This window comes from Oncorhynchus gorbuscha, linkage group LG18 (assembly GCF_021184085.1).
Source record: "Oncorhynchus gorbuscha isolate QuinsamMale2020 ecotype Even-year linkage group LG18, OgorEven_v1.0, whole genome shotgun sequence".
NCBI classification, from domain to species: Eukaryota; Metazoa; Chordata; class Actinopteri; order Salmoniformes; family Salmonidae; genus Oncorhynchus; species Oncorhynchus gorbuscha.
The window spans coordinates 26,815,609-26,836,803 of NC_060190.1; the positions used below are offsets into that span (position 1 = coordinate 26,815,609).

General features: G+C 44.0%; 1 protein-coding gene across 1 annotated transcript; it reads left to right on the forward strand.

Moving 5' to 3' along the window:
- Positions 1-2,867: 2,867 nt before the first annotated feature.
- LOC124003717 (zinc finger protein 239-like) lies at positions 2,868-6,770 on the forward strand. The gene is made up of 2 exons (XM_046312261.1): positions 2,868-3,154; positions 4,804-6,770. The coding sequence occupies exons 1-2, from the start codon at positions 2,962-2,964 to the stop codon at positions 5,628-5,630; spliced, it is 1,020 nt and encodes a 339-aa protein (XP_046168217.1). The 5' UTR covers positions 2,868-2,961; the 3' UTR covers positions 5,631-6,770.
- Positions 6,771-21,195: the final 14,425 nt, after the last annotated feature.

Genomic DNA, 21,195 nt, shown 5'->3' on the forward strand with positions numbered 1-21,195 from the left:
GGCCAACTATTCCTGGTGCTCCTCCATCAGGTCAGCCAGCCTGAAGGGGTCAGTGAGGGGTCACGTAGAACATTTACTACTGTAAATTAAATACACAGCACCATTCGTAGGTACAAATGTTAACCTCGACCGGTTCCTGATTGTGTCAGACAGACAGACCACTAGCCACCTGAATATTATACTGGTATGAGTATCTGTGTCTAATATGCTGACCTGTATATGAGTCTGCCTCTGTCACCGGGGTTCATCTTGCCCCACTCTCCCTCCTCGAACGCCTCCTTGGCAGCCGTCACAGCTCGGTCCAGGTCACTGACTTGAGCCAGAGACACATTACAGACGGCCTAGAGCAGTGGTTCACCAACCTTTTTCGGTGACTGTACCTGCCCGGATTACCCCTGCAGTACCCGCTCATGTGCATTTTATCAATAAGCCTATTGTCTCATGAGTCTTCTCAAGTACCCCCTGTGGATAAGCCAAGTTCCCTGGTTGAGAACCACTGAGAGAGAGAGAGAGAGACAGGAAACACACTCAATACACTGCCAAAGTGATGTAGTAGCTTTAAAACTACCAGGTTGTCCCACTGTGGTCAAAGTACCTCTTTCTATATACAGTATATATATATTTTGTTACCCCCTTTTAATCCCCAATTTCGTAATTTCGATGTTGTCTCATCGGTGCAACTTTATCCCTAAAATATACTTACTGGCCTGGACACTTAACAGAAACACAATTTCCTGTAACAAGTAGTACATTACATTCTGTGCCCTTAGGACAGAGAAAATGTATGTTGTAGACAGGTTACATTTCAGAAAGATCAAGTTTGTCAGCGTTCTTGCACTGAGCCTGGCACGATGAGGTCGCATGATGAGGCCTCCCATGACTAAACACTCTCTCCACTGGGGCACTGGTGGCAGGCACAGCCAACACTGTCATTGCTACCTGCTTGAGCCTTGGAAAGTCTCTTGCATGGATTCTCCAAATATCCAAGCAATCAACTTCGTTTTCATCAGAAGATACCTCAATATAGCGAGGGAAAAAAATCTCTGCTCTGACAGATTACTTTATGTCTCCTTTCTTCTTGCTGATCTTGTTGCGGAGGCCAGAGAACAGTCTAGAGGTTTTGGCAGGTGGTTGTTCTTCTTCTTCTCTACTACTGCTCTCCGTAATGGTGACTTTCCGTGCTTCAGCCAGAACAAGGTCTGAAAGAAATGTCATTAAATGATGTATATAATCAAGAATAACAGTATATGGAGAAAAAAATACATCATTATTTGATTGCAAGTGACATAGAAAACGTTGCATGTTGCAATGCATTGTACCTACCAATCAGACTCCTTCAATTCAGCTTTATCCTCTCATGTGGTATGAGGACATTATAATCAAGCCAGAACAGGCAGAGGGATGGGTCCAGCAGTGCAGCCATTATGTATACATTGTCACCAAATGGAAGTTTTGTTGCCTGTTCATCCGAGTGCTCCATTCTGACATTCACAAACACCCCCTGGAATCGGCGCCTGAGTGACCGCTGCAGTGCTTTCACAAGACTGACTAGGTGACAACTTGTGCTCAGTATACTTTGCAGATGATAGTTGAGTGACAGTACACAAGGAAGGGCAGCACTGAGAGTCACCACAGGGTCCAAAATGTCCACTAGCTCCAATAGCTGGCTCCATTCCCTTGGTGATAAGCAGAGTTCCTTGTGTCCTTGGGAGGATGGAGTTCCATCTGGTAGACACATCAGCAGGGATACAACGATTGGCTCCGAACTCAGCTTCAAATGCTTCTTTCAGACCACAGGTAGTATGTAGTAAGTTGCAAAGTTTGGTTACCTTAGCCAGCAGGCTGTCCATCTCTAATCACTAGTTGTAATGAATGGGCAAAGAACTGTAAGCGCTGTTGCCTGCAGTTGGTTCGGATAGCTTCTACATCAGCATTGTATTCTTCACCAAATTATTCCCATAGGCTGGGGTTATCCACATCATCATCATCATCATCATCATGATCATTGCTTACTTTGGGGAAACAAACTGTGAAGGCCTTTTTCATATTTGCAGCGTGATCACATATGATATAAATCTAATTTATGTTTTATGCCAAAATGATCACATATTATTTCAAATGTATTACTGATTCTTTCCCCAGTGTGTGACCCTGTGAATCTATCACAGCTCAACGGAACTGACTCCAGTCGGGGAGTTTTTTCTCTCTGTCATAGCCATGTAATGGGCCGTTACTCCCATGAAGCCCCTCATGATCATGTCAGTCCATATATCTACAGTGACAGACACTGATTCTGTCTTCTCTAGGGCACTTTTGATTGTAGCCTCTTTGTTCAGTGTTGACCAAAGACAGGGAATTTTTACTTCGATTAAATGTCAGAAATTGTGAATAACTGAGTTTAAATGTATTTGACTAAGGTGTATGTAAACTTCCGACTTCAACTGTAAACAGTGCAGACATATTCATTTGAAAAGAAGCATGCAGTTCAACATGTCTGCATGCACTGCAGTTTATTATGTTTATTCCAAACAGTCCAAAGTCATACCATTATAATACCCTGAATCAGGACTGAACTGTATTCATAAATGGTGTACAGTACTAGGACAGAAAGGTTATTGACTATATGGAACTATCAGAATCTTAACCAATAGCCAGCGTGCAGCCCAAGTTCAAGTCTGGAAAGTGTTTTAGGAAGAAATAGCCATTTGAGAGTCATGTCTGTCTCTTCTTACATGTGAACCAAAAATATAGGTTGAAAAACGTCAGCGTATTGTCAACCTTTGTTTCCACTCCGGACAACAGGCGGCGGTAGTGCGGTATTGTGTTGCCGTGCACGCACAGTGAAAAAGTATAGCGAGCAGTGTTTACTTCCTGGCAGGCACATTTAACAAGAAGGGTTTCAAAAAAGCTTTACATTTAAATAAATTGATAATAAAATACTAGTGACAGTGCATTCCCAACATGTCAAAAATACAATTGCTCAATGTGTTTCTGCGTGAGCGATTGATCGCGGCTGCTGTAGAGATATTTGGAGTAGTTGAAAATACGATAGTAGAGTATCAAGAAGAAGTCTCCCGTTCGAAGGAGGAGAACAAACGGTTACAGAACATGTTGGATTTGGTCATGAAACCACAAATAAAGTTACATAGAGCAGGTTTGTAACGACTACTACTTCAACTTAGTGTTTGACTGGCTTGTGTCCTACTCTTTCACTGCCCTTGCTTGACGTTCCGCGCACTGCAAGCTCACAGTGTGTGTCACTTCTCTTGTCACCTGTTAATCAACATGCTGGAACCCAATATCTGTGGACAGTTTTGTGCTCGAGACCACCTAAAGCGAGAACGATTCAAGGCCGGAGCGAATCGAGCATACCGAGACCGGGTGGGGACGAGAGGTCTGAGACCGAGTCAAGACCGAGACCAGAAAAATGCGAGTCCAATTAATGATCATGACTGTAATTTTGTAAAATCGTCACCATAATAAGAGTTCAACATGTTTAGTATTTATGTTAATATTTCAGAATAACATATGGGTTCTTTAGACAATAAGAATGGTGAAAAAATGCATGCTGAGGGCAAAAAGAGCCACTCTACAAATGTTTACTAACCCAAACACAGTGGGGAACAATGAGGGCCTGCTCTGCTTTCAGAGAAAGGCTAAGGATTTATAAAATTATTATTATTATCAATTTTTTTTTATTTATCTTTTCAGTTTGTTAGAAAGGAAAGGGTTAACCGACGGGAAAAAAGTTTGAATCAGGATTTTTCTTTGTTGGTCTCTGGGGGAGATAAATTTAGCTAACTAAGTCAGCTAGTCCAATGTATGGTCCTTCTGTAGCTCAGTTGGTAGAGCATGGCGCTTGTAACGCCAGGGTAGTGGGTTCATCCCGGGACCACCTATACGTAGAATGTATGCTTTGGATAAAAGCGTCTGCTAAATGGCATATATTATAATGTAGCTGACTTGCCTAGTTATGGATGTAACCTTTCCAACATGTAAAATTTCTGCCCTGCTAGAGTTGCCCCGGTCAATTGTGCTCTCATTGTGAACTGGAAACGTCTACAAGCAACAACTCTCAGCTGTGAAGTGGTAGGTCACACAAGCTCACAGAATGGGACCGCTGAAGTGCAAAAGCACATAAACATTGTCTGTCTTCGGTTGCAACACTTGTCTGTCCTCCTCAATTGTCTGTCCTCGGTTGCAACACTCACCACCAAGTTCCAAACTGCTTCTGGAAGCAACGTCAGCACAAGAACTGTTCGTCTGGAGCTTCATGAAGTGGGTTGCCATGGCCGAAAAGCCGAACACAAGCCTAAGATCAGTGGTGTTAAACTCGCCGCCATTGGACTCTGGGGTGATGAATCGCGCTTCACCATCTGGCAGTCCGATGGACGAATCTGTGCATAGTGCCAACTGTAAAGTTTGGTGGAGGAGGAATAATGGTCTGGGGCTGTTTTTCATGGTTTTGGCTAGGCCTTTTAGTTCCGGTGAAGGCAAATCGTAACGATTCTGTTCCTCCAACGATTCTGTGAGCTCGCAACAAGTTTGAGGGATATTTTTCAATGAAAGTAAAGGACTGTAATGCTACCAGTACACTATGAATCCCAGTTTTCAATAGGGGAAAATATATACATGTTTAAAGAAAGGAGCGTGTGATATATTGTATTTGGCCTGACAAAGTGCTTTTATGCGCCAACTGAATTGAAGCAGATCATTTAGATTCTTTTACTCCGCTGGTCTCGGGAAGATATATTAATATGGCTCTCTGTTGACTAACATTTATTTGCCTTTCCTTCCCTCCAGAACCTAGGCATCATGTCTCAGAAGAGGAAATGAAGGGCCTCAGTCTGCGGGAAGAAAGTTCAGAGCCCGCACAAAGTACAGGGGAACAGGACTTCAGGACGAGACTGGTAGGAGAGCAACTGCAAGGGCCTGAGTCTCATAGTCATAACATAGAGTTTGCATTCACTCCTCCTTGTGTGAAAAGTGGGTTTGAACAGGACCCTTGGCCCTCGCACCTTTTTAAAACCCAGATTGTGGAGGACAATGAGATTAATAATCTGTCGAGTACCCTAGTGGAACACATTAAAACAGAACCTGATGGAGAGGGCTACGGAGTACCAACGAGTGACCCACAGTTCCTGTTTGCAGTAAACGCACACTGTTCTGCAGCTCCGAGTGAAAACATGAGCCCCCTGCAACGGAAAACAAAGAGAGGACGACCATTTAGGCATATAGGAACACTGTCTGAATTTATGAAGAGACGCGCTTCATACGAGCGATTTCGATGCCATGTCTGTGGAAAGGGGTTCCCAGCCAGGAAGGGTCTGGGAGACCACATGACGACTCATACAGGGGAGAGACCACACAGCTGTCACCTTTGTGGGAAAGGTTTCAAAGTGAAGAGTCATCTGAACGAGCATATCAGAGTTCACACAGGAGAGAAACCGTTTGTCTGCCCAGTTTGCGGGAAAGCGTTCAGGCAGGACGCTCATATGAAAGGGCATTTGAGGAGGACTCACAAGGAGAACCCATACCGATGCCACGACTGTGGCGAAAGCTTCAGTCAGATGGGAGAGCTGCAAGTGCATAGGACAGTGGCCTGTGGTAAGATTGTCCTGGGCCTTTGAAGTTACTGTCCTTTCCCTGATGCCTTTGGTGACACAGATGTTTTAGTCTGGCAGTCATGATAAGGACAATTGAAATGTGTTTATTGAAGGGAAAAAGGAAGCATAATCTGTCCACAGAGTAAGAAAAGTTTGAGGGCGAAGCTAAAATTCATAAATGGGAGGGCATTTCTAGAAAGCATGTAGCCTATGTGGTTGGTTGTCTGTACAGTGCTGTGGAAAAGTATTTGCCCCATTTCCAATTTTCTCTACTTCTACATATTTTGGATACTGAATGTTATCAGATCTTCAACCAAAATCTGATATTAGAACACCCTTTCAAATGAGTGGATTCGGCTATTTCAGCCACACTTGTTGCTGACAGGTGTATAAAAATCCCATACTGAAGAGCCCAGTGACTTTCAACGTGGCACCGTCATAGCTGCCCTGTAGGTGCTGTTCTTGTGAAGTGGGAACGGAGCAACAATGGCTCAGCCGCGAAGTGGTAGACCACGCAACCTCACAGAACGGGGCCGCCCAGTGCTGAAGTGTGTAAAAAAAAAATTGTCTGTCCTTGGTTGCAACACTCACTACTGAGTTCCAAACTGATTCTGGGAAAAAAAACGTCAACACAAGAACCGTTCGTGGGGAGCTTCACGAAATGGGTTTCCATGGCCGAACAGCCGCCCACAAGCCTAAGATCACCATGCGCAATGCCAATCATCGTCTGGAGTGGTGTAAAGCTTGCCGCCATTGGACTCTGAAGCAGTGGAAATGCATTCTTTGGAGTGATAAATCACACTTCACCATCTGGCAGTCGAATGGACAAATCTTGGTTTCGCAGATGCCAGGAGAACGCTACCTTCCCCAATGCATAGTACCAGCTGTGAAGTTTGGTGTAGGAGGAATAGTGGTCTGGAGCTGTTTTTCATGGTTCGGACTAGGCCTCTTAGTTCCAGTGAAGGGAAATCTCAACGCTACAGCATCCAGTAACATTCTATATGATTCTGTGCCTCCAACTTTGCGGCAGTTTGGGGTAGGCCCTTTCCTGTTTCAGCATGACAATGCCCCCGTGCGCACAGCGAGGTCCATACAGAAATGGTTTGTCGACATGGGGTGGAAGAACTTGACTGGCCTGCACAGAGCCCTAAACTCAACCCCATCGAACACCTTTGGGATGAATTGGAACACCGACTGCGAGCCAGGCCTAATCGCCAAACATCAGTGCCCGACCTCACAAATGCTCGTGGCTAAATGGAAGCAAGTCCCTGCAGCAATGTTCCAACATCTAGTGGAAAGCCTTCTCAGAAGAGTGGAGGCTGTTGTAGCAGCAAATGTCCATGATTTTGGAGTGAGATGTTCGACGTGCAGGTGTCCACATACATTTGTGCCATGTAGTGTATTTCATAAAGTTATGTAACACCCAATGCTCCTGTGTGAGAAAGTAATTGACCCCTTGCACTCAATAACTCACCTTTAACTGCAATGACTCCAACCAAATGCTTCCTGTTAGTTGATCAGTCTCTAACGTCGCTGTGGAGGAGTTTTGGCCCACTCTTCCATGCAGAACTGCTTTAACTCGGTGACATTTGTGGATTTTCAAGCATTGAACTGCTTGTTCAAGTCCCGCCACAACCTCTCAATTGGGATTAAGGACTTAACTTCGAATGTCTTGCTTTTTAGCCATTTTCATGCAGACTTGATTGTGTGTTTTAGATCATTGTCTTGCTGCATGACCCAGCAGCGTTTCAGCTTCAGCACACAGCCGGATGGCCTGACATTCTCTGATACAGAGCTGAATTTAATCCAAAACACACTAGTCTAAAACAACCAGTTATTGTGTGTAAGGGGGCAATGACTTTTTCACACAGGGGAATTGGGTGTTGCATACCTTTATTAATAACACAACAAATACATACTTATTTGTAAATGCAGGTTCCCTTTATCTAATATTAGGTTTTGGCTGAAGATCTGATAACATTCAGTTCCCCCCCCCCCCCCAAAATGCGAGGGAATCAGAAAGGGGTCAAATACTTTTTCACGGCACTACGTGGTTCTCCATCCAATCTTTTTAAGCGAGTAAAGTCCGTCGGGAAGAAATATGTCACGACAGCCCTGATGGAAGCAGCTAATTTGTCGGTACAGTTAACTTTCCAAATGTCGACACATGATATACAGAGCGGGATCTTTTTGTGTCGGTAAAGTAAATTATGCAACAAATGGCGCTGGAAACGCCTTTTATTCTCAAATATATCGAAGTAAAAGTCACAAGGTGATATGTTGTGTGGTCCTCCCACTGCGACTCAAAAAGCATGTTGTTTATTAGGCTACAGATTCAATAAATGATGAACTTCACAGGCTGGTGAAAGTGCACGGTGATGAGCTTTAATCAGTTCCAATAAATATAGACCGTCTTAAACTCTTATTCTGGTCACATGATGATCGATGCTTTTGGCTGATTGACAAATCGAGGTAATTTCGCTCTTTTGTCCATACTAATCTCACCATGTAGGAAAGCCTACCTGCACTGTATCTGCAAGCTGTTGGCTAGAGTACACGTGCCAAGACCAGAGTGGGCACATAAGCTATATAACGCAATTTTATTTTTGACAAAACCATCACTAGAGTTGAAAATGCAATGGAAACCCATTCAACTTGTATTTTTAATTCAGTTCATGGGAATTTAACCACACTATTTGTCTATTTTATGTCTACTATGTCATCCGCAACAAGTCAAACATCTCTGGTGGGAAAGTTTTTGAATATTCACATGAAAATCTGTCGCCAATTCGATGGAAACCTAGCTAGTGAGTTCATGAGGAAAAAGGAAAAAGTCCATGTAACTAGTTCTCTGGTACCTTGTATTGTATCTATCATTTATAGACCGTCTATAGACCGTCTTAAACGGAGCACTTCAAGGTAGTCAAACAGATGGATATCCATAGCTTGGGGGAATCACTAATGGAGTGCATATCACTGTCTAATATATCTTTTTTAAATCTGTACATCTTGGATGTCATTCTCTTCCCTATGTGTGGAAGACAGAGGTTTATATATTTAAAATGTAAACAACGTAGCCTAACATTTTACTTACACCTATTCAAAGAATGCCAGTTCTCAATCTGACAGCCACAGTATATTAGGAAAATATGACATATTATTAAAGGGAATTAACTTGCTGTATGTTTACCAATTCAACTATGGAGGGAACGTCATTACCGATATGTTCACTGAAAGGGTTTTTCAGACAGACTTCAAATTTGACTTTACTGTCCAAACACGCATGCAGGGTAACTTTATAAATAGCTATAGCAAGTCCTATCTATTGCAGCATGATTTTGGGCAATGTTAAAACTCCAGGGGCGTGTTCATTAGTGCACACGATGGAAAACATTTAACAATTTCATGTAAAAAAAAATGAAATACATTACTGAAATGTTGATTTATGTTAACTGTTCCTGTAAAAATAAACCCAATCAAGTAAAGTAAAACAAATGAGTATTTCTTATTAGTCCCTCCATTTTAGTACATTTTCTTCAGTGTGGTGCCTAATGAACACGACTAGATTCTCCTCGTTTTACAATGAGTCACGTGATGTTTGTATTTGGGAAGGAGGTCCCCATAATTTGTAGGCTCCTGAGTGGCACAGCAGTCTAAGGGATTGCATCTCAGTGCTAGAGGCATCACTACAGACTGGTTTGATTCCAGGGTGTATCACAACTGCCCGTGATTGGGAGTCCCATAGGGCAGTGCACAATTAGGGTTTGGCCGGGGTATGCCGTCATTGTAAATAAGAATTTGTTCTTAACTGACTTACCTAGTTAAATAAAGATAAACTAATCATTGAATTTAGCTCCACTTGTAGTACAGTTATATGACCAGTAGAGGTCAGAAAAGCCCATCTTTCTTTCAAAGAGTGGTAGAGAAGAGTAGTGTGTTTCCCCTATCTAGACTGAGACCATGTGTAGTAGACTTGGGTCAAAACTCCTCTTAGCCCAGTTTGGGCAAATAAACCCCTTTGTTGCAGCACTCATTCTGGGCTTGGATACGTCACGTCTGCATATAAACCCTGTGTGGTTTGCAGCTCTATAAACCCTGTGTGGTTTGCAGCTCTATAAACCCTGTGTGGTTTGCAGCTCTATAAACCATGTGTGGTTTGCAGCTCTATAAACCCTGTGTGGTTTGCAGCTCTATAAACCCTGTGTGGTTTACAGCTCTATAAACCATGTGTGGTTTGCAGCTCAATAGCGTATCTTAGAAATACAGCTAGTCGTAATACTCATGTTGGGCAATTCAGGTGGATGAGTGCGTTTCATATGATTGTGTTTTGCTTTTTGTGTTCTGTGTTTGCTTTTCGTGCATTGTGTAATTGAGGTGTATACAGATATGTATAAAATAATTGTTGTTTATTGATGTGTTCATGCATCTGCGAAAGAAACCGTGGTCTTAGTGCTTAAATAAAGGTAAAAAATAAAACAAAATAAAAAATGAATATGCACAAAAAATGTATTTCTCTCAAATTGTGTGCACAAATTTGTTTACACCCTATTAGTGTGCATTTCTCCTTTGCCAAGATAATCCATCCACCTGACAGGTGCAGCATATCAAGAAGCTGATTAAACAACATGATCATTACACAGGTGCACCTTGTGCCGGGGACATTAAAATGCCACTCTAAAATGTGAAGTTTTGTTACACAACACAATGCCACGCTACCATAAGCCACCTCCAACGTCATTTTAGAGAATTTGGCAGTACGTCCAACTGACCTCACAACTGTAGACTATGCCAGCCAAGGACCTAATCCGGCTTCTTCAGCTGCGGGATGCTCCGAGATGAGCTACCCGGACAACTAATGAAACTGGGTTTGTACAACCAAAGAATTTCTGCACAAACCGTCAGAAACTCTCAGGGGAGCTCATCTGCGTGCTTGTCATCCTCACCAGGGTCTTGACCTGACTGCAGTTCGGCGTTGTAGTCGACTTCAGTGGGCAAATGCTCACCTTCAATGGCCACTGGCACGCTGGAGAAGTATGCTTCTCACGGATGAATCCCGGTTTCAACTGTACCGGGCAGATAGCAGACAGTGTGTATGGCGTTGCGTGGGCGAGCGGTTTGCTGATGTCAAATCAAAATCAAATCCAATTTATTTATATAGCCCTTCGTACATCAGCTGATATCTCAAAGTGCTGTACAGAAACCCAGCCTAAAACCCCAAACAGCAAGCAATGCAGGTGTAGAAGCACGGTGGCTAGGAAAAACTCACTAGAAAGGCCAAAACCTAGGAAGAAACCTAGAGAGGAACCAGTCTATGTGGGGTGGCCAGACCTCTTCTGGCTGTGCCGGGTGGAGATTATAACAGAACATGGCCAAGATGTTCAAATGTTCATAAATGACCAGCATGGTCGTATAATAATAAGGCAGAACAGTTAAAACTGGAGTAGCAGCACGGTCAGGTGGACTGGGGACAGCAAGGAGTCATCATGTCAGGTAGTCCTGGGGCATGGTCCTAGGGTTCAGGTCAGTTGAAACTGGAGCAGCAGCACGGCCAGGTGGACTGGGGACAGCAAGGAGTCATCATGTCAGGTAGTCCTGGGGCATGGTCCTAGGGCTCAGGTCCTCCGAGAGAGAGAAAGAAAGAGAGAAGGAGAGAATTAGAGAACACACACTTAGATTCACACAGGACACCGAATAGGACAGGAGAAGTACTCCAGATATAACAAACTGACCCTAGCCCCCCGACACATAAACTACTGCAGCATAAATACTGGAGGCTGAGACAGGAGGGGTCAGGAGACACTGGCCCCATCCGAGGACACCCCCGGACAGGGCCAAACAGGAAGGATATAACCCCACCCACTTTGCCAAAGCACAGCCCTCACACCACTAGAGGGACATCTTCAACCACCAACTTACCATCCTGAGACAAGGCTGAGTATAGCCCACAAAGATCTCCGCCATGGCACAACCCAAGGGGGGGGCGCCAACCCAGACAGGATGACCACATCAGTGAATCAACCCACTCAGGTGACGCACCCCTTCCAGGGACGGCATGAGAGAGCCCCAGTAAGCCAGTGACTCAGCCCCTGTAATAGGGTTAGAGGCAGAGAATCCCAGTGGAAAGAGGGGAACCGGCCAGGCAGAGACAGCAAGGGTGGTTCGTTGCTCCAGAGCCTTTCCGTTCACCTTCCCACTCCTGGGCCAGACTACACTCAATCATATGTCCCACTGAAGAGATGAGTCTTCAGTAAAGACTTAAAGGTTGAGACCGAGTTTGCGTCTCTGACATGGGTAGGCAGACCGTTCCATAAAAATGGAGCTCTATAGGAGAAAGCCCTGCCTCCAGCTGTTTGCTTAGAAATTCTAGGGACAATTACATTGTGAACAGAGTGCCCCATGGTGGCGGGGGGTTATGGTATGGGCAGGCATAACCTACAGACAACGAACAGTATTGCATTTTATCGATGGCAATTTGAATACACAGAGATACTGTGATGAGATCCTGAGGCCCGTTGTCGTGCCATTCATCCGCCTCCATCACCTCATGTTTCAGCATGATAATGCATGGCTCCATGTCGCAAGGATCTGTACAAAATTCTTGGAAGCTGTAAATATTCCAGTTCTTCCATGGCCTGCATACTCACCAGACATGTCACCCATTGAGTATGCTTGGGATGCTCTGAGCCAACGAGTACGACATCGTGTTCCAGTTCCCGCCAATATCCAGCAACTTCGCACAGCCGTTGAAGAAAAGTGGGACAACAATCAACAGCCTGATCAACTCTATGCGAAGGAGATGTCTTGCTGCATGAGGCAAATGGTAGCCACACCAGACACTGACTGGTTTTCTGATCCTCGCCCCTAACTTTTTTTAAGGCATTTGTGACCAGATGCATATGTGTATTCCCAGTCATGTGAAATCCATAGATTAGGGTTTAATTCATTTCCATTGACTGATTTCCTTATATGAACTGTAACTCAGTAAAATCTTTGAAATTGTTGCATGTTGTGTTAATATTTTTGTTCAGTGTATGCATATTTCTCTCCCTGTGCAGTACTCACAATTTGATATGCTGAACAATTGAATGTGTAAACAGTTCTACTATGGGGTTGTCTGATTTTGCTGTTGCTTCTTGTGTTGTTTGTTGGCTGTTGAAAAATAAAATGTGGACAACAATTTTTCCTTAGATAATTCAAATAACCATAGGTGCCGGGTCTAGGACCCGGTGGGACCCGGCCCAATTACCCTGCTTACACACACACACAGAAAAAATCACAAGATAGACAAAAACAAAGATGTTCAGCACACACACACACACACACACACACACACACACACACACACACACACACACACACACACACACACACACACACACACACACACACACACACACACACACACACACACACACACACACACACACACACACACACAGAGCCTAATCTCCAACCCTTTGTGATGCAGCCCTCTGTCCCCAAAATTCTCTTTCAACACATAAACTGATGCAACACTAACAAACTCTCACTCACCCCAATCTTTCTTAACTTCCTTGACTCACAATCTCTGAACCCTTCTCTCTATCCCCTGACTCTTTCTCTCAGTTGCTCCTAGAGAATACACAACACCTCACAGAGAGCTTTTCAGCGCAGGCCTAAGGTTCGACTGGAAAGTTATTTCTCCTGCCAATGAGGGGGAACAGCCAGAATCGGTGCGGGAACCATCCCCGAGAGATTGTCTATTCAAGGCCAGGTAGTACAGCATGTCTACATGCAGGGATGCTACATAGGCCTGTGTTTAAATCCAAAAAGTTAGAAACGAATGCCCTCAGAAAGATTTGGAAGTTATTTTTGTATTTGCAAAAATAAACAGGGTTTCTTCTTCCAAAGCATAGGGCCAAAGTAAAATGTCGGAAGCCTTTAAAAAAAAATGTAAAAAAAGAGACAATCTATGGTAGCAACCCTGGTAATAAAATGTATGTCTAAATAACATTTGTAACGTTAGGCGACATACGGTCTTGCCGTCGTGTCCAAACTGCACCAGGCCTGCCTTAGTGACCAGACCGGGTCGACTGACACCAGGGATCTCCAGGGGTTGTCCGTCAGCAGCTGCACCGTTGTCAGCCAGAGTGGAGCCGTAGAACGTCACAATCTAGAAGGGAGACAGTAGGAGAGACCACAGTGGAATTAGCCTTTTGAGTGCATCTCAATTTGTGTTTGTATTTATTAGGGATCCACATTAGCTGCTGCCAAGGCAAAATGAAGGCAGTTTATACAATTAAAACATTACAATACATTCAGACTGTGTGCCCTAAGCCCCCTACTCCAAAACTACCACATATATACAGTTCAAAATCCATGTACGTGTGTGTATAGTGCGTATGTTATTGTGTATGTGTGTATGCATGTATCTGTGCCTACATTTGTGTTGCTTCACAGTCCCCGCTGTTCCATAAGGTGTTTTTTAAATCTAATTTTACTGCTTGCATGTAGTCACGGCTCTATGTAGTACTGTGCGCCTCCCATAGTCTGTTCTGGACTTGGGGACTGTGAAGAGACCTCTTGCGGCATATCTTGTGGGGTATGCATGGGTGTCCGTGCTGTGCGCCAGTAGTTCAAACAGACAGCTCGGTGCATTCATCATGTCAATACCTCTCATAAATACAAGCAGTGATGAAGTCGATCTCTCCTCCACTTTGAGCCAGGAGAGATTGACGTCAACGTTATTAATATTAGCTCTCTGTGTACATCCAAGGGCCAGCCGTGCTGCCCTGTTCTGAAACAATTGCAATTTTCCTGTCCTTTTTTTTGTGGCACCTGACCACACGACTGAACAGTAGTCGAGGTGCGACAAAACTAGGGCCTGTAGGACCTGCCTTGTTGACAGTGCTGTCAAGGTAGAGCAGCACCTTTACAATGGACATACTTCTCCCCACTCCCTACTGTTGTATCAATACGTTTTGACCATGACAGTTTTACAATCCAGGGTAACTCAAAGCAGTTTAGTCTCCTCAACTTACTCAAATGTTTTATTTATAACAATATTTAGTTGAGGTTTAGATAGTGGCCTCCTCTCCTTTTCTTCTTTACCTCATCTGCACTGATGTCACTGAACTGGACAGGTGGAACCGTGGCAATATTCGTACCTGTCCATCAACCTCCACTCAGGCACCAGGCACTTTCCTCTGACCCAGTTGCGTAGGGCCGCCGTAGACTGGTTCCAGTCTATCTACAGGCAAACATCGACCACAAGTCTTTTTAGCATTATTTATTAGCTGCAATCAACTTAGACACAAACATTATCTGAATCAAATTGTGGGAAATACGTGGTCCCAAACATGTCATCTCAACCATAGTATTACAGGAGTACTTTAGTGGTTCACTGTTCTTGTGAGTTGAAGATAATGGTAGATGGCAGGAGCAGAGCATTGGTCCTTGGTCAGGGTCAGGCCTACCTTGGTGTTGTCTTTCTTCCGAATCTTGTGATGGAAAATGTTATCTTGTGAAGTGACAGTCTTGCAAATGTTAATCTTGTCTTAGTGTCATAAATAATCATTGGTTCCATGTCTGATCTATAACGTTTAGATCTATAACCTTATCTAGGGGGTTCTGTTCACCACCGCCCGTTGATCGACAGGTCGTGAGCACTGACAGGAGAAGCGGTTGAACAGTTTGAGAGGGTAACAGTTGAGATGGGGAAGGGTTGCAACAATGTTCATTGATGCCCCCTCTGCGCTGTGATCGTTGCTGGTGGTGTGGATGTGAATAGCTGAGATTTATAATGTTATATAGGGATTCTGTATGGAGAGATGGAAGAAGAGAGTACTATTTCCCGAATATGCTGTTAAATGGAACACTAGTGAATATTTAAACCGAAAGTATGAATAGAACTATGGTGTAGAGGAGGGATTTGGGATGTAACACACATGTATGATGGGTTATTAGAGATAAAGTAACATAATATTGAGTATACTGGGTTACTAGAGATCTGATGAAGTAACAATAGAAAATATATATATACACAACTTGCACACCCACATGTAATTAAGTGGTGTAAAATGTACTAATAGTATTAATAGTATAATGGGTTACAAAATTGTACAAAGTAACAATGTATGAAAGTATAATGGGTTACTAGAGTTCAACTTGCTAGGTAGAGACTTAGTTTGGACAGAGCCCTCCATCTTTAGGGGACTGATAGACAGTGCAAGCCCAGTTATTGTGAAGGTTGATCCCAGAAAGAGAGACTAGTCTCGAGAGCTACCTTAAAAAAGGAAGCTCCCTCCAAAGTTTCTCTTCCCTTCCGAATTGGCTGATTTAGTTGATCAATTCAGCACATTACATGTTCATCTTAAAATAGACATTTAACCTTTTCATACGTGAGTTCCGAATATCTCTAACGGTCGCCCCCAGCGTGAGTTGTTTTATGCATGCGATGTCAGAATGCACTCACTGTTCCAAAACGTGATCGTTACGTAACAGGACAGTTAACAAGTGCTGCCTGTTAATGATCTATAGTCGAAGTTGAATTGAGGTGTGTTGTTTGTGTCCTTTCCCCTGGCCATCCAGACCCCGAGAGCATGGTACATGACCAGGGTGAAGTACAGGTAGTACTTGAGAGTGTCTAGCGCCCACTTCACCGATAGACACTATTTCTCAACATTAGAGTACTTTTTTTTCTCTAGGTATCAGCTTTTGGCTGATGCACATGATGGGGTGCTACTACTCCCCATCGTGTATCTGGGACAGTACGGCCCCTAGTTCCGTATCACATGCATCCGTCTGGACCACTATCGGCACATGGAAATCAGGCGCCATGAGAATCGGATGGGAGCACAGCGCCTCCTTCAGATGACTGAAAGCCGCTTTTGTCTCGGCCATCCATTTCACTGTTTTCGGGAGGTGGGCCCTTGCTAGATCGGTGAGGGGGGAAGCTATAGCTGCAAAGTTGGGGATAAACCGGCTATAGTATCCTACCAGTCCCAGGAAGGACTTAACCTGTGTCTTGGTGCATGGAAAGGGCCAGTCACATACTGCGTGAACCATCCTCTCCTGGGGCTTGACGTTCCCTCGTCTGATCAAATACCCCAGGTACTCCACCTCCTCAAACTCTAGTTTGCATTTCTTGGGGTTTGTGGTCAACCCGGCCTGTCTGAGCGTGTCCAGCACCGCCTGGAGGTGCGTCAGGTGCTCTTCCCAACCTTGGCTGTGGATGATGATATCATCCAGATAGGCCGCTGCGTACTGCTGGTGGGGTCAAAGCACTCTGTTCATCAGTCGCTTGAATGTGGGCAGGGCTCCGTGGAGACCGAACGAGAGTACCCGGTACTGAGACCAACCGTCTGGTGTCGAGAACACCGTCTTCTCCCCGGTGGAGGCTGCCAAGTGTACCTGCCAATATCCTTTGCTCAGGTCCAGGGTGCTGATGTACCGGGCTGATGTACTGATATGGCCTCTTGCTGTTTTTTTTCCAGGGGTCCCACTATGTCCATGGCGATGCATTCAAAGTGCACCCCGATGATCGGTAAGGGGACCAGTGGGTTTCGGAAGTGTGCTTTCGGGGCAGTAGAGTTGACACTCCAGGAAGCTGCGACAGTAGACTTCCATAGCCCTCCTCATCCTGGGCCAGTGGAACTGGGCGGCGATCAATGAATACAATATGTTATACACCTCAGTTACTTCAATCTCACACGCTGGGTGTTATATCTATTGCAGCCCACAGAGGGGCAACACTGCATCAGAAACTCTATCTCTATCAACTCTTATCTTCTGCTTCAGGTTCTTATCATTAATACCTTCAACATGTTTAACACTCCTCGACAGTAGGTTGAAGCAGCCTAACCCCAGGAGTTCAACCAGCCTAACCCCAGGAGTTCAACCAGCCTAACCCCAGGAGTTCAACCAGCCTAACCCCAGGAGTTCAACCAGCCTAACCCCAGGAGTTCAACCAGCCTAACCCCAGGAGTTCAACCAGCCTAACCCCAGGAGTTCAACCAGCCTAACCCCAGGAGTTCAACCAGCCTAACCCCAGGAGTTCAACCTCACATCTCTGTTGTTTGAATCCAACCTTTGGGCAAGTGGATTGTTTTGCTTGGGGTTATAGATTGATTAAGGTTATGGATTGTTTTGCTTAGGGTTATAGAGGAATCGCTGACATCCAACCCCAGGCATTGAAGACTGTCCACACTTCTGTTCTGTCTATTTCTCCAGTTAAGCAGTACCTTAGTGTGTGTGTGTGTGTGTGTGTGTGTGTGTGTGTGTGTGTGTGTGTGTGTGTGTGTGTGTGTGTGTGTGTGTGTGTGTGTGTGTGTGTGTGTGTGTGTGTGTGTGTGTGTGTGTGTGTGTGTGTGTGTGTGTGCGCGCGCGCGCATGTTACTGTATTAACCTCATCAGGGTTACAGTAGAGTGAGGTAGTATGGGTCTTCAACAACTTTTGTCATGAGTATGTGTTAAATGTATCTAAATAGCCCCATTACATAATGTACATATAAACCTAATATATGTGTCATATGATTTATCATTGATGCCTCCAGAAAAAAGTGAAACTAATCACAGGCACACAATTTGGTACAGTAACATTATGTCTAACACTAGGCCTAATAACATACCAACTTCAACAACAACTACTTGGATCGTACATTCGTTTTGACTCCAAAACAGATACACAGTTGAACTACATTTTTGGACTGGCACAAACAAGGTCACTTTATCATGAAAAAGACAACAGTCTTTACTGCGTTACTGAAATCTATGGTCCAGTCAAAAGCAATCATATGTAGAGTATTACAGTATTTGCAGTGCTGTATATACAGTATATACAAAGGAAACATTCTCCATCTTGTGTGTTTGTTCTGTATAAAATGGACTCTGAGAGGATGCTCTGTGCCGCGTTGTTTGGCTTGCGACCCCACATATCCATCATACACTGTAATTATAATTTCTCTCCCCGGCCACAACTCAATGCTTACCACCCATTGGCTTAGATCTGGCCACTGGGGTCGCTGTTGTGTTTCTAAGTTTCTGACTCTGAGAGGACTTTCATAGTTGCAGATTCATTATCTATAAATAAATGCTATGCATACGGCGTATGCTATATTTCTTCCTGGAATAACCAAAAACACCTGTCCAGTCCTACTGTATGTACACAGAACAACTTCAGGTCTGACTTCGGTACTTTCGGTTTTAACATTACACACAACTTTAAATAGAGCTTTAAGCACTCTGAAAGAGCCCAGTCTATCCAGGGAAATATAGTCTTAAGCATAGTAATAATCCGAGAGCTGTGTTGATACGACAGTGAGGTTGCATCAATATGACTAGTCAATATGCCGATTTTAAATTGTAATACGCTACCCAGTTAACATTCACTTAGATTAGTACCTCTTCATTACCCGCCAAGGAGCAACTGAGTGTGCCTTTAATTCATACCTAGCACCATGTTCATTTGGATATGTGAATCTCATAGGTAAGTAAGATAATAATCCAAAGCCATTGAGTTGGGAGCTAAAATGTGAAGGTCAACACACCGAGTGGGATCAGAGCAGCTTGCTTAGGGCAAGAACCTGTTTAAGTCACCCTGTCCTCTGCTCCTGTTGATAGATCAGCCCAATACAGTAGAGCCGTCAGCATGGGATCAGGCCATGTGGTTTGGAGAGGAATGGGGGGGGGCATGTGTCTGTGTGAGTGAGTCATTGAGAGTATGTGTGTGTGTGTGTGTGTGTTTACGCGCCTGTCTCTTTATGTGTCAGGAGTTTGTGTACCGTGCATGTGTGTGCGTACATTAACACCATGCTACTTGCAATGCAATTTACCCCTCAGTTGGTCCCTGTATAAACCGCTGCCCAAGTAGGGCCTCAATTTGGCACTGAGCAGTGGGGATGGCAGGCGGGCGGGCTGGCATGGCCGTGGAGTATAAAAATAATATATCTCTTAATAGGACTCTCAACCCACTGCCAGAGATCTGGACCAGCTTGACTTATGTAATGTTGGCATCATATTACAGCTACCGTTGAACGACATGGAGACACATCAAAACAAAGCCCTTTGAGAGGCAGTGAGAGAGCATGCAAACGAAGCTTCCGCCACATTTTCCAGGGACGAAATGAGAGTGAAGCAGTTGTAAGCAGTTGGTCACTTATGAAAGTTAACTTGTAGAGGCTAAGTCAAATGTGGAGAAAATGGGTGTCCACCAAGATCATGAATCATGACATTGAATAGGTACCAACATGATCAACTCTCTTCTACTAACCCCACTGACAGTTACTGAATTTATCTGTGACGTCTGTTATGTCCTAGTCCTTCCAATCACATGTAAGGTTAGGTGATGTGTACTTAAAGACCATGTTGCAGGTAAATTATTTAGCTTTTGATGTTTGTTCAGGTGAAGGCCACGCAGACGACTCTGACGACTCTAATCTGTTTTTGCCGGTAGCTCAAACACCAGTCGTACCATAGGATACACCTTTTCCTGAGGAGAGCCTGCAAGAATAGTCCACATTAGTCCACAATTTTTGACTGTGTTGAAATATACTTTGTATGCCAAAAGGTGAAGGTGTTATAGTGAAGGTGAAGGTGTTATAGAATTGAAGGTGCGAAGGTGTTATAGTCATCATGAGAATGTTTTATTGTAATATATCAAAAATCGTCACCTTTAAATCTACAGTAGGCATAAGCTATTAATGTAAAGAACTATACTATGTTAGAGTAATTTTTACTAGAGGCTTCCAATTACAGTAAATAACAGTATTTTCTAATTTTACCAATAATGCAGTGCAATCTACAGAATTAATGCTGTAAAACGTATTTGCGGTATTTTACTGTGCATTCTACAGTGTTTTACTGTTGAAATTACAGAAAAGTCTTGCATTTGTTGTGACGAGGACCCACGAGGAGGCCATGCGCAACAGGGGTGATTTACAATTACACAACCAGGGTCAGCCTTCCTGTCCTTGAGTGGGTTACAAGAGCTGGAATGTGCTTCATTATATGACGGGCCATAAATGCCACCAGGGACCATAGGTCAACTGTCCCCCCCCCCCTTTCACTATAACATAAAACGTATGTATCTTATTCAGGTTGTGTTTTAGAATCTTTGGATTGCGTATTTCCTTTTATGATTGTGAAATTGCTCTCCGTACAGAAAAAATATTCTTTGAATACTTATGAGGAAATCTCAGGTTTATCTCATATGATCATTAAATGCGTTGAGTTCGTTAGAGTCCGGCCATTAGAGCCCGCCTTTTGTGAGTCTCCCTATAAATTAAAGGACTTACTAAACAGGAATTAGAATGAAGGACAATCTAAGAATCAAAGAAGTTCAAGTTCTGCAAGGCACGGCCGCGCCCATGGGATGATTGATCCCACCTCTTTGGAAATGCAATTGAAAAAGACAGACAGAAGAATGGGAAGAGACTGGTCAAAGAAGTTCGCTCCCCAACTGAATCGACTTGGAGGAGAAAGTGACTTGTCTTGCAGGAGGGAGAGAGGAGAGTAGCCATGACAAACAGAACTTTAGGAAACGGTCTTCCTCACTGAGAAATGGAGATGGAATACTGACAAGGAATGAAAAAAGATGGACAGACCTGTTACA